At 40.4% G+C, this 13,202-nt stretch overlaps 1 protein-coding gene across 1 annotated transcript in view; it reads right to left on the bottom strand.

Moving 5' to 3' along the window:
• The window catches only part of LOC110463199 (autophagy-related protein 16-1-like), a 35,576-nt gene that overhangs the window by 18,488 nt on the left and 3,886 nt on the right, over positions 1 to 13,202 (bottom strand). The window contains exons 4-6 of the mRNA XM_021517597.1: positions 11,289 to 11,394; positions 3,133 to 3,206; positions 1,184 to 1,274 (exon numbers count right to left, since the gene is read on the bottom strand). Coding sequence (XP_021373272.1) covers positions 1,184 to 1,274; positions 3,133 to 3,206; positions 11,289 to 11,394 — 271 coding nt within the window. The remainder of the gene's footprint in view (positions 1 to 1,183; positions 1,275 to 3,132; positions 3,207 to 11,288; positions 11,395 to 13,202) is intronic.

Here is a 13,202-nt window from a genome sequence, read left to right as displayed (position 1 = left end):
TTGGTAGCCCTTCATCCCAGTTTATTACTGCCCAAATATCATCACCCTAGGCCTCTCGGTTATTCAAGAAAAGTTGTTTAAAGGTTTTAAACATATTTGACCCCTGTGACCTTGGATATATGTCAAGGTCATTTATTTGAACAAACTTGGTAGCCCTTCATCCCAGCATGTTACTGGACAAATATCATCACCCTAGGCCTCTCGGTTATTCAGAAGAAGTTGTTTAAAAGATTTTAACATATTTGACCCCTATGACCTTGAATATAAGGCAAGGTCATTTATTTGTACAAACTTTGTAGCCCTTCATCCAAGCATGTTACTGGCCAAATATCATCATCCTAGGCCTCTTGGTTATTCAGAAGAAGTTGTTTAAATTCTTTTAACATATTTGACCCCTGTGACCTTGGATATATGTCAAGGTCATTTATTTGAACAAACTTGGTAGCCCTTCATCCAAGCATGCTTCTGGCCAAATATCATCACCCTAGGCCTTTTGGTTACTGAGAAGAAGTTGTTTAAAGTAAAAAGTTGACGCCAGACGGACGCCGGACGCCGCACCATGCCATAAGCTCACTTGGCCCGAAGAGCCAGGTGAGCCAAAAATGAAAGTTAAGAAGACAATGAGGAAGTTGAATTTCCATTAATCAAATGTAGAATTTGTACAAACAGTATACCAAGAACATATATACCAGATTTCCTAGAGACCAACCCGTGAGTTTTACGATCATTTGTTTGAATTTGAGGCTAAAATAAGGGAGGTAATATTCGCGGCGTTTTTCACGGCATAAACCCTATCTTATTCCACTAAATATATGAAATAAAGCACAAAATAATGAAGTAAGAACCTTGTTTAGACTTTGGCAGAGTTTTTTGTTAACATTGTATATGAGTAGCAAACAGTTTACAAAACAAGTTATCGGAAGAGCTCTTGCATAAACTTCGATCACATGTCCTTCACCTGACAGCTACTCAAGAGCTTCCGTGATTTATCGCTGAAAACATTGTGGAATCTCGTAAATCTTTGATTAAACAACTACAGGAAAATCGTTGTGTGACTTTATCGGAGGTGAAAATCCGTGATATCTGGCATGTATGCAAGACTGTTGTCCAAACGAAACGAAAATTTGAATCCCAGCTTCTGTGCCTCCCCTATGACTAAGTCAGGCAAATCCCACCTACTTACCTGATTGGTGGCTTCTAGCTCCATAATTGTGTGTTCTAAGTTCTTTATGGCGTTTTTCAGGGCCAGCTCTGTGGCTGTGGCATCACTCAGTCTGAAGGTTAAGAGAACATCACAACCAATAAATTACCTGACAAAATAATCTTTCTCTAATTGACAAGATTTTCAGGGAATTTCCTATGGCTTTATTCAGATTACAGGTATTTTAAAGAGATTTTTTTCTGATTGACAAGATTTTCAGACAATTTCCTATAGCTTTATTCAGATTAAAGAAATATTTTTAAGTATTTCACCTTTATTATTATAAGTGAAAAAACCTTTTCCAGTTACAATTTTCACATTCTCTTTTTCATAGATGAATTTTGTTTTGCAACTTTTTTATCAACAATAAGGAACAGAATATTTAAAAACAGTACACTTGACTAAATGGTATCTGAAATGTTGTCCAGGAAAACTGACTGCGGGGAAGGATGATGATAACTATGTTTATTATGCTGTTTACTCACCCTTCCAATTGATAACTTTGTTTATTGTGCTGTTAACTCACCCTTCCAATTGATAACTTTGTTTATTGTGCTGTTAACTCGCCCTTCCCAATTGATAACTATGTTTATTGTGCTGTTTACTCACCCTCCCAATTGATAACTATGTTTATTGGGCTGTTAACTCACCCTTCCCAATTGATAACTCTGTTTATTATGCTGTTAACTCACCCTTCCCAATTGATAACTATGTTTATTATGCTGTTGACTCACCCTTCCCAATTGATAACTATGTTTATTATGCTGTTGACTCACCCTTCCCAATTGATAACTATGTTTATTATGCTGTTAACTCACACTTCCCAATTGATAACTATGTTTATTATGCTGTTAACTCACACTTCCCAATTGATAACTATGTTTATTATGCTGTTAACTCACCCTTCCAATTGATAACTATGTTTATTGTGCTGTTAACTCACCCTTCCCAATTGATAACTATGTTTATTGTGCTGTTTACTCACCCTCCCAATTGATAACTATGTTAATTGTACTGTTTACTCACCCTCCCAATTGATAACTATGTTAATTGTACTGTTTACTCACCCTCCCAATTGATAACTATGTTAATTGTACTGTTTACTCACCCTCCCAATTGATAACTATGTTTATTGTGCTGTTTACTCACCCTCCCAATTGATAACTTTGTTTATTATGCTGTTAACTAAAACTTCCCAATTGATAACTATGTTTATTATGCTGTTGACTCACCCTTCCCAATTGATAACTATGTTTATTGTGCTGTTTACTCACCCTCCCAATTGATAACTTTGTTTATTGTGCTGTTTAATCACCCTCCCAATTGATAACTTTGTTTATTGTGCTGTTTAATCACCCTCCCAATTGATAACTTTGTTTATTGTGCTGTTAACTCAACCTCACAATTGATAACTATGTTTGTTATGCTGTTTACTCACCCTCCCAATTGATAACTATGTTAATTGTACTGTTTACTCACCCTCCCAATTGATAACTATGTTTATTATGCTGTTGACTCACCCTTCCCAATTGATAACTATGTTTATTATGGTGTTTACTCACCCTCCCAATTGATAACTATGTTAATTGTACTGTTTACTCACCCTCCCAATTGATAACTATGTTTATTATGCTGTTAACTCACCCTTCCAATTGATAACTATGTTTATTGTGCTGTTAACTCACCCTCCCAATTGATAACTTTGTTTATTGTGCTGTTTACTCACCCTCCCAATTGATAACTTTGTTTATTGTGCTGTTAACTCACCCTCCGAAGTGATAACTATGTTTATTGTGCTGTTTACTTTTAATCGCTGTGATGATAAATTTGCCATCATTACGGAGGGCGATAATGGCAAAAATTGACCTGCAGTGAACATTTCACGCCATACAGTAATGTGTTGTTTCTAGCAGACCTTGTTGATAGGTTACCTGTTATCTTTTGCTTGGAGTTCCTTTTCTTTTTCCTGAAGTGCTGTATTCAAATCTATAATTTGTTGAGCATTCTGCAGTAAATAAAGAGACACATGATTATTTTACTGATTATAGTTCTTTGAACTCTTTCAAACCCTTTGGAAGTGTAATATATACGTACTGCATGACAATTCAAGCAAAGATACAATATGCTTAAAAATATACTTGAAGATATATAAAGAATGTTTACTTTTCTTCATATATACAGTAATGTATTCAAAGTAAGTTGTAGCCCTAAGCATATGTCACCAAATTCAAAGTTGTGAACCATTGTCATGGTCTAACTCAGATTCTGTGCTTAAGCCTACCAAAGGTAAACTCTTTTTCCAAGGATTAATAAATAAATGAATTTATAGATTCATGACATAAAACTATCTGATTAAAAAGAAGAAAGATAGTTTTAATCAGTAAATGATTGCTGCAATAAGAATTTTGCCTCCCCCCTCCATGTTGCGGATGAATTAATTCATTGTAATAGTGAGCACCAGTACCCACCTTACTATACATAGTATTTCAACTGTAAAGGCAGACATTAATAATGAATGAAAAAAAAGATTAAGCAGGGAAGGACAACTATTATACTGAGCAAACGATCCCAGGTATACAATAGACTTCCCGAAAGGTCATTTGATATATGACAATGACCTTGACCTTTCGGGAAGAGTCCTTGAATCACACAGGACGTATCAGGACTCCAGGACGTATGTAGATCAAATTAAAAATATAAACCTGAAGTTATCTTCTACGATAAGGAAGTTAAGATTGACACAAGGGAAAACTGAGGTAGAGACTTAGATAAACCCCCTACCCATCTTGTAATGGATGGGTTGGGAGTGATGGGGTCATACAAATTATCTAATTTAACCCAAATGCACCCATCTATCTATCGAATGATGTTGTTGTGTAACAAGGAAGCTTTGTTGATATGTATTGGAGTTTGAGATTAAAGTATTGTTATACATGACAACAGCAGGATGTTCCCCGACAGTGTGTGGGCGTGAAATACACGATATCTCATGTCAAACACAATCAGGATACAGCACCTTTGTTGGAGTTCAAGTGTACAGAGTTAGAGGCAGAGGTAAAGTCCAATGTTTTCCTTAGTGTATCTGATATACATGAAGAATAAAAGTTATGTTGGCATCTGGTAATGAATTGAAGATCTCTGTCCTACATAATGTACTCATTCTTTATACAAGGAATAACAAAAGAGAATCCAACAATGTTTGTTCTTACATAGCTAGCCTCCCCTAATTTCTTTCTTGGATATAACTGTAGCACAACTAGGCCATGGCAGTTCTGTGCTAAGTTGGTTAGAGTGACAGTATAACAATCAGTGGTCAAGGGTTCGAATCCTGGTTAGCACCACTGAAAGGTTACACTCAGAGCACTTTTATTGGTTGTATTTTGCTTATTTCATCTATTGTTTCTTTTTTCCCCAAAAGTCCTACCATGTATGGTTTACCTACACCTATGTCCTGCCTATGCCAAATAACATCAAATTATAATACCAAAATCCTGGTGTCCAATTATTTCTATACAAAATTAACAAGCTATCCAATCATCTCCAAAATACAGTCATTAATGGTTTGAACAGAGTTGGTTGGATAACCTGTTGGATGACAGCAATTCAGGTGGCTGTATTATCTACTGGGTATGGTGGTGGCTGTATTATCTACTGGGAATGGAGGTGGCTGTATTATCTACTGGGAGTGGAGGTGGCTGTATTATCTACTGGGAATGATGGTGGCTGTATTATCTACTGGGAATGGTGATGGCTGTATTATATACTGGGAATGGTGGTGGCTGGATTATCTACTGGGAGTGGGGGTGACTGTATTATCTACTGGGAGTGGAGGTGGCTGTATTATCTATTGGGAATGAAGGTTGCTGTATTATCTACTGGGAGTAGAGGTGGCTGTATTATCTACTAGGAGTGGAGGTAGCTGAATTATCTACTGGAAATGGTGGTGGCTGAATTATCTACTGGGAGTGGAGGAGGCTGAATTATCTACTGGGAATGGTGGTGGCTGTATTACCTACTGGCAATGGAGGTGGCTTGATTATCTACTATGGAGGTGGCTGTATTATCTTCTAGGAGTGGAGGTGGCTGTATTATCTACTTGGAATGGCAGTGGCTATATTATCTACTGGAGGTGGCTGTATTATCTACTGGGAGTGGGGGTGACTGTATTATCTACTGGGAGTGGAGGTGTCTGTGTTATCTACTTGGAGTTGGTTATCTACTGGGAATGGCAGTGGCTGTGTTATCTACTGGGAGTGGAGGTGGCTGTGTTATCTACTTGGAGTGGGTTATCTACTGGGAATGGCAGTGGCTGTATTTTTTTCTGGGAATGGAGGTGGCTGGATTATCTACTGGAAGTGGAGGTGGCTGAATTTTCTACTGGGAGTGGATGTGGCTGGATTATATACTGGGAGTAGTGGCTCTATTATCTACTGGAAATGGCAGTGGCTGTATTATCTACTGGGAATGGAGGTGGCTGTTTTATCTACTGGGAATGGTGGTGGCTGGATTATCTACTGGAAGTGGAGGTGGCTGAATTTTCTACTGGGAGTGGATGTGGCTGGATTATATACTGGGAGTAGTGGCTCTATTATCTACTGGAAATGGCAGTGGCTGTATTATCTACTGGGAGTGGAGGTGGGTGTGTTATCTACTGGAAATGGTGGTGGCTGAATTATCTACTGGGAGTGGGGTGGCTGTATTATCTACTGGGAGTGGAAGTGGCTGTATTATCTACTGGGAGTGGAGGTGTCTGTGTTATCTACTTGGAGTTGGTTATCTACTGGGAATGGCAGTGGCTGTATTTTTTTCTGGGAATGGAGGTGGCTGGATTATCTACTGGAAGTGGGGGTGGCTGTATTATCTACTGGGAGTGAGGGTGGCTGGATTATCTACTGGGAATGGTGGTGGCTGAATTATCTACTTGGAATGCTGATTGCTGGATTATCTACTGGGAATGGTGGGGGCTGTATTACCTACTGGGAATGGAGGTGGCTTGATTATCTACTATGGAGGTGGCTGTATTATCTTCTAGGAGTGGAGGTGGCTGTATTATCTACTAGGAGTGGGGGTGGCTGTATTATCTACTGGGAATGGTAGTGGCTGTTTTATCTACTTATCTACTGGGAATGGTGGTGGCTGAATTATCTACTAGGAATGCTGATGGCTGGATTATCTACTGGGGGGGGGTGTGACTGTATTATCTACTGGAAGTTGATGTGGCTGTATTATCTTATGGGAGTGGAGGTGGCTGTATTATCTATTGGGAATGAAGGTTGCTGTATTATCTCCTGGGAGTAGAGGTGGCTGTATTATCTACTAGGAGTGGAGGTAGCTGGATTATCTACTGGAAGTGGGGGTGGCTGTATTATCTACTGGGAATGGCAGTGGCTGTGTTATCTACTGGGAGTGGAGGTGGCTGTATTATCTACTGGGAATGGTGGTTGCTGTATTATCTACTGGGAATGGTGTTGGCTGGATTATCTACTGGGAGTGGGGGTGGCTGTATTATCTACTGGGAATGGTGGTGGCTGGATTATCTACTGGGAATGGTGGTGGCTGTATTACCTACTGGGAATGGAGGTGGCTTGATTATCTACTATGGAGGTGGCTGTATTATCTACTGGGAATGGTGGTGGCTGTATTATCTTCTGGGAATGGTGGTTGCTGTATTATCTACTGGGAATGGTGGTGGCTGGATTATCTACTGGGAGTGAGGGTGGCTGGATTATCTACTGGGAATGGTGGGGGCTGTATTACCTACTGGGAATGGAGGTGGCTTGATTATCTACTATGGAGGTGGCTGTATTATCTACTGGGAATGGTGGTGGCTGGATTATCTACTGGGAGTGGAGGTGGCTGTATTATCTATTGGGAATGGTGGTGGCTGTATTATCTACTGGGAGTGGAGGTGGCTGTATTATCTACTGGGAATGGTGGTGGCTGTTTTATCTACTAGGAGTGGAGGTGGCTGGATTATATACTAGGAGTGGAGGTGGCTGTATTATCTACTGGCAATGGTGGTGGCTGTATTATCAACTGGGAATGGCAGTGGCTGTATTATCTACTGGGAGTGGAGGTGGCTGTATTATCTACTGGCAATGGTGGTGGCTGTATTATCTACTGGGAATGGTGGTGGCTGGATTATCTACTGGGAATGGTGGTGGCTGTATTATCTACTAGGAGTGGAGGTGGCTGAATTATCTACTGGGAATGGAGGTGGCTGAATTATCTACTGGAAATGGTGGTGGCTGTATTATCTACTGGAAGTTGATGTGGCTGTATTATCTACAGGGAATGGTGGTGGCTGAACTATCTACTCGGAATGCTGATGGCTGGATTATATCCTGGGAGGGGGGTGGCTGTATTATCTTCTGGAAGTGGGGGTGGCTGTATTATCTACGGCTGTATTATCTACAGGGAATGGTGGTGGCCGTATTATCTACTAGGCGTGGAGGTGGCTGAATTATCTACCGGGAATGGTGGTGGCCGTATTATCTACTAGGAGTGGGGGGGGGTGTGTTACCTACTGGCTGTATTATCTACTCTGAATGAAAGTGGTCGAATTATCTAATGGGAATGAAGGTAGCTGTATTATTTACTGGGAGTGGTGGTAGCTATATTATCTAATGGGAATGGTGGTGGCTGTATTATCTACTAGGAGTGGAGGTGGGTGTGTTACCTACTGGGAGTGGAGGTGGCTTGATTATCTACTGGGAATGGAGGTGGCTGTATTATCTACTGGGAATGAAGGTGGCTGTATTATTTACTGGGAGTGGTGGTAGCTATATTATCTACTGGGAATGGTGTTGGCTGGATTATCTACTGGGAGTGGAGGTGGCTGTGTTATCTACTTGGAGTGGGGTGGCTGTATTATCTACTGGAAATGGAGGTGACTGGATTATCTACTGGGAGTGAGGGTGACTGGATTATCAACTGGGAATGGTGGTGGCTGTATTATCTACTGGAAATGCTGATGGCTGGATTATCTACTGGAAGTGGAGGTGGCTGTATTATCCACTGGGAATATTAATTAATGGTGGTGGCTGAACTGTCTACTCGGAATGCTGATGGCTGGATTATCTACTGGGAATGGTGGTGGCTGTATTATCTACTGGAAATGCTGATGGCTGTATTATCTACTGTAAGTGGAGGTGGCTGTATTATCTACTGGGAATGGTGGTGGCTGAATTATCTACTAGGAATGCTGATGGCTGGATTATCTACTGGGAGTGGAGGTAGCTGTATTATCTACTGGGAATGGCAGTGGCTATATTATCTACTGGGAATGGTGGTGGCTGAATTATCTAGTTGGAATGCTGATTGCTGGATTATCTCCTGGGAATGGTGGTGGTTTTATTATCTACTGGGAGTGGAGGTAGCTGTATTATCCACTGGGAATGGCAGTGGCTATATTATCTACTGGGAATGGTGGTGGCTTTATTATCTACTGGGAGTGGAGGCGGCGGTATTATCTACTGGGAGTGAAGGTGGCTGTGTTATCTACTGGGAGTGGAGGGGGCTGTATTATCTACTGGGAATATTAATTAATGGGGGTGGCTGAACTATCTACTAGGAATGCTGATGGCTGGATTATCTACTGGGAATGGTGGTGGCTATATTATCTACTGGGAATGGAGGTGGCTGTATTATCTACTAGATATGCTGAAGGCTGGATTATCAACTGGGAATGGTGGTGGCTGAATTATCTACTAGTAATGCTGATGGCTGGATTATCTACTGGGAGTGGGGGGGGGGGGGGGGGGGCTGTATTATCTACTCTGAATGAAAGTGGTCGAATTATCTAATGGGAATGAAGGTAGTTGTATTATCTACTGGGAATGGAGGTGGCTGTATTATCTACTGGGAATGCTGATGGCTGGATTATCTACTGGGAGTGGGGGGTGGGGGTGGGGGGCTGTATTATCTACTCTGAATGAAAGTGGTCGAATTATCTAATGGGAATGAAGGTAGTTGTATTATCAACTGGGAATGGTGGTGGCTGTATTATCTACTGGGAATGGTGGTGGCTGTATTATATACTGGGAGTGGAGGTGGCTGTATTATCTACTGGGAATGGTGGTGGCTTTATTATCTACTGGGAGTGGAGGTGGGAGTGTTACCTACTGGGAGTGGAGGGGGCTTGATTATCTACTGGGAAGCTGGATTATCTACTGGGAATGAAGGCGGCTGTATTATCTACTGGAAGTGGGGGTGGCTGTATTATCTACTGGGAGTGGAGGTGGGTGTGTTACCTACTGGGAATGGTGGTGGCTGTATTATCTACTGGAAATTGAGGTGGCTTGATTATCTACTGGGAATGGTGGTGGCTGTATTATCTACTGGGAATGAAGGTGGCTGTATTATCTACTGGAAGTGGGGGTGGCTGTATTATCTACTAGGAGTGGAGGTGGCTGGATTATAAACTAGGAGTGGAGGTGGCTGTATTATCTACTGGGAATGGTGGTGGCTGTATTATCTACTGGGAATGAAGGTGGCTGTATTATCTACTGGAAGTGATAGTGGCTGTATTATCTACTGGAAGTGGTGGTGGCTGTATTATCTACTGGGAGTGGAGGTGGGTGTGTTACCTACTGGGAATGGAGCTGGCTTGATTATATACTGGAAATTGAGGTGGCTGTATTATCTACTGGGAATGCTGATGGCTGGATTATCTACTGGGAGTGGGGGTGGCTGTATTTACTGGAAGTTGAGGTGGCTGTATTATCTACTGGGAGTGAGGTGGCTGGAGTATCTACTGGAAGTGGAGGTGGCTGGATTATCTACTGGGAATGGAGGTGGCTGGAGTATCTACTGGGAATGGAGGTGGCTGAATTATCTTCTAGAAATGAGGGTGGCTCAATTATCTACTGGGAATGACCCAAGAATCAAGTCTCTAAGGGTGGAGTAGACCTAGGAGCCAATACTTATATCACGATTGTGTCCATTCTTCACAGATACCCAGCAATATCTATGGTATATATGCATGGTTATGGGGTGGGGATCTCAACTGTTTCAAAGTTATGGCTCAGGAATTACCTAGGGGTGGGGCCAGACCCGAGGGTTAATTCTTATAATATCATTGTGTATGTTTCTTGATGCTCACCAATTGTATACATGGTTATAGGGTGGGGATCTTGATAATGTCAAACTTAAAAAATATCTTTTTGGCCCAGCCCCGCAGATCCGGGGTCAGGCTTTAACATGGTACACTTGTGAATCTTCACCAACAGGAAATTCTTCCAACCATATATGGTTGATATCCATTACTTTGTTCTAGAGAAGAAGTTGCTAAAATCAATATGGCCAAATAACCCATGTTTGCCCCTGTCTCTCAGCCCCCCTTGGGGTGGGGGTGGGGCAGCCCCTCCATTTGTACAATATTGAATCCCAACTGCCTAGGGATGCTTCCAACAAAATATTGCTGATATCCTTTTTTTAGTTATAGAAACAAAGTTGCTTAAAGAAATATGGCCAAATACTATCCCTTTTTGGCCCCGCCCCTCAGCCCCTCCATTTGTACAATTTTGACTCTTACGTTTCAGACCAGTCACAGTAGAAATGACCGTTTTTTTTAATGATCAAGGTTTTCAACGTACTGTATTTGCTGATTTTGGAACCCTCATGTTGTAAGCACTGAATCCCCATTTGTGTTGCTCTAAATGGAATTATTTGAATACCCTGTGTCTCAAAAAAACACTCTGTTCTGGCCTGCTCCTGTTATCAAGGTGTAATATACTCCACCCTTTATATTAGATACTTCAGTAATGCCAGAAAGGGTGAACTTTCATTGATGCAAAAAAACGGAAAAACTTTCCTAAGAATGTGTCCGACAGTTATGTCACCTTTACCACGAGGTAACTGCGCCAACTTGTTTCGTAATCCTAATAAGCTCCCCCACCACCCTTTAAGCCATTTTACAATCACCTTGAGTGTTAATTACTATAAATACAGTATTACCAGTAGTATATAAGTATAAAAAATAATAAATATTTTTTGTATGGGAAATATCTGTGAGTTATTCAAAATTAGAACACCAGTTTTATGGTATGAAGGAGTTTTCGTAAATTGAGTAGCTTGTGATTTTTACCTCACTCCTTTTCCTGTGAAGTTCTGTCAGCTCTTCTTGTAGTTTGTAAAGCTTGTGTTCAAGATTGGAATTTTTTTCTCCCGCATTTCCTCCCCCACTTCCACCTCTGTAGAAAAGAAAGCGAAAGATAAGATGATATAAATCTTATATAATATTGTCACAAATGTTTTCAAAATGGAATAGATCTATAAACAGACCAAACAAGGCATCATCACACGTGATACAAATCCCCTCACATTCACACATTGTGTGCCATATGTATGAGGAAATAAATAGAAAATCAAATGCTGTATCAGTATCTGCTTTAACGACTGCATTCTTCGATTGATAATAGTTTTTTATTGCGCAGTTTGTGTTTTGCTTGCATCAGAATATCTGTTTGCGTTTTTGATAAATGAAGTCTATGGAGCAATGACAAAGTTTTTCTAAAAATAGTAAAAGTGACCTTGACTTCTAACGCAGTAACCCGAAACACTAACTTGTTCAAGGTTCTGTCATACCAAACATTTGTATCAAGTTTAATGAAATTCCGTTCAGTAATAAAGACCATAATAGTCCATATTTACTTAGAATTAATTTTGCCGTTCACATACAATTACTGTATATGTTATGTACATATGTGAACTGTATCAATTAGGGCTGGAACGGGTACCCATGTACCCGGTTGCCGTTCGGTAACGAGAACTATCCGGTTAGAAAATCCATGTATTTATTGACTTCCAGGGCAGAAATGTCGCTCCTGACTGCTGATTGACAGACCTCGAAAACACTCGTGATCAGTATACATGCTTTACTATTGAATGTTAACATAACATCGACTGACATTCTGTTGAACAATGTAACTCATCATTCATCAGCAGCTATCGTCAGTGTTTCGACCAGAAGTGATACGCAGAAATACGTGCACATAGCGTTGACAACACATAAGAGTGAAGTGAGACTACGAAAATTTCCCTCTGGGGAGGCTAGCGATATGTAACCAATTCATAACGATTCTGAGAATTTGCAATGTTTTGCAACTGTATTCACAAGACAAAAGTATTGAGTTTTCTTTGTTTATGCTTTTAATGAATTAAGTAATCATTTTTTTATCAAAATATAGAGCCATTGGTGGCCATATTTCATTGCAAAAGAAAACACGGTTACCGGGTTTTGGTTCGGATAAGCACACACAGTTATACGAACGGCATTTTTTCTAACCGTTGCAGCCCTAGTATTAATGTTTCCTGTCTTCATAACTTTGCCCTCACTATGGAGGGCAGAAAATGCAAAAGGTTAATCTGCGGCAATGTCCAGGAAAACAGTTTTACATGTTTAACTAAAATCATGGAAGAAGGAGGCTTGATTCTTATTACAATGTACTGGGTATGTACAGTCTGTTTATTATTGATCCAGCATCCAGCAAAAGTGGTTGGGATTGTGACTTGACTGGATTACTGGGACAAATTTCAAACAGGAAACGGAAATACACCCGTAAACCACTTGTTGGATGACAGGTATAAATTACCAGTGACTGGATCAATATGGACTAAAATAATATAAAATAACTTTGTATAATTCATACTTAATTTAAATAGAAAAATTCAAATTTGCTATTTATTAGTTTCAATGACATTTCATTTCTCATGCAACTCCTTTTAAACATGAACAGTAAATGTAAAAGGAAGATTATTTGGCATTTAACGTCTTCCAAACTGCTATGGTCATATGACAGTGTCAAATGATGATATATAGGTACACAACAGTCGATGTCATATGACAATAATGTCTACTGAAAAAGGGGCTGTACAATGATGATGTCAACGTCCACATTATGATAGGGACCACACAACAGTCGATGTCATGTGACAATAATGTCTACTGATAAAGGGGCTGTACAGTGAAGATGTTGACGTCCACATTATGATAGGGACC

Source organism: Mizuhopecten yessoensis, unplaced genomic scaffold (assembly GCF_002113885.1).
Source record: "Mizuhopecten yessoensis strain PY_sf001 unplaced genomic scaffold, ASM211388v2 scaffold10875, whole genome shotgun sequence".
Taxonomy (NCBI): domain Eukaryota; kingdom Metazoa; phylum Mollusca; class Bivalvia; order Pectinida; family Pectinidae; genus Mizuhopecten; species Mizuhopecten yessoensis.
Note: the sequence above shows the minus strand (reverse complement) of the source record. Positions and strands in the feature narration are given on the sequence as shown.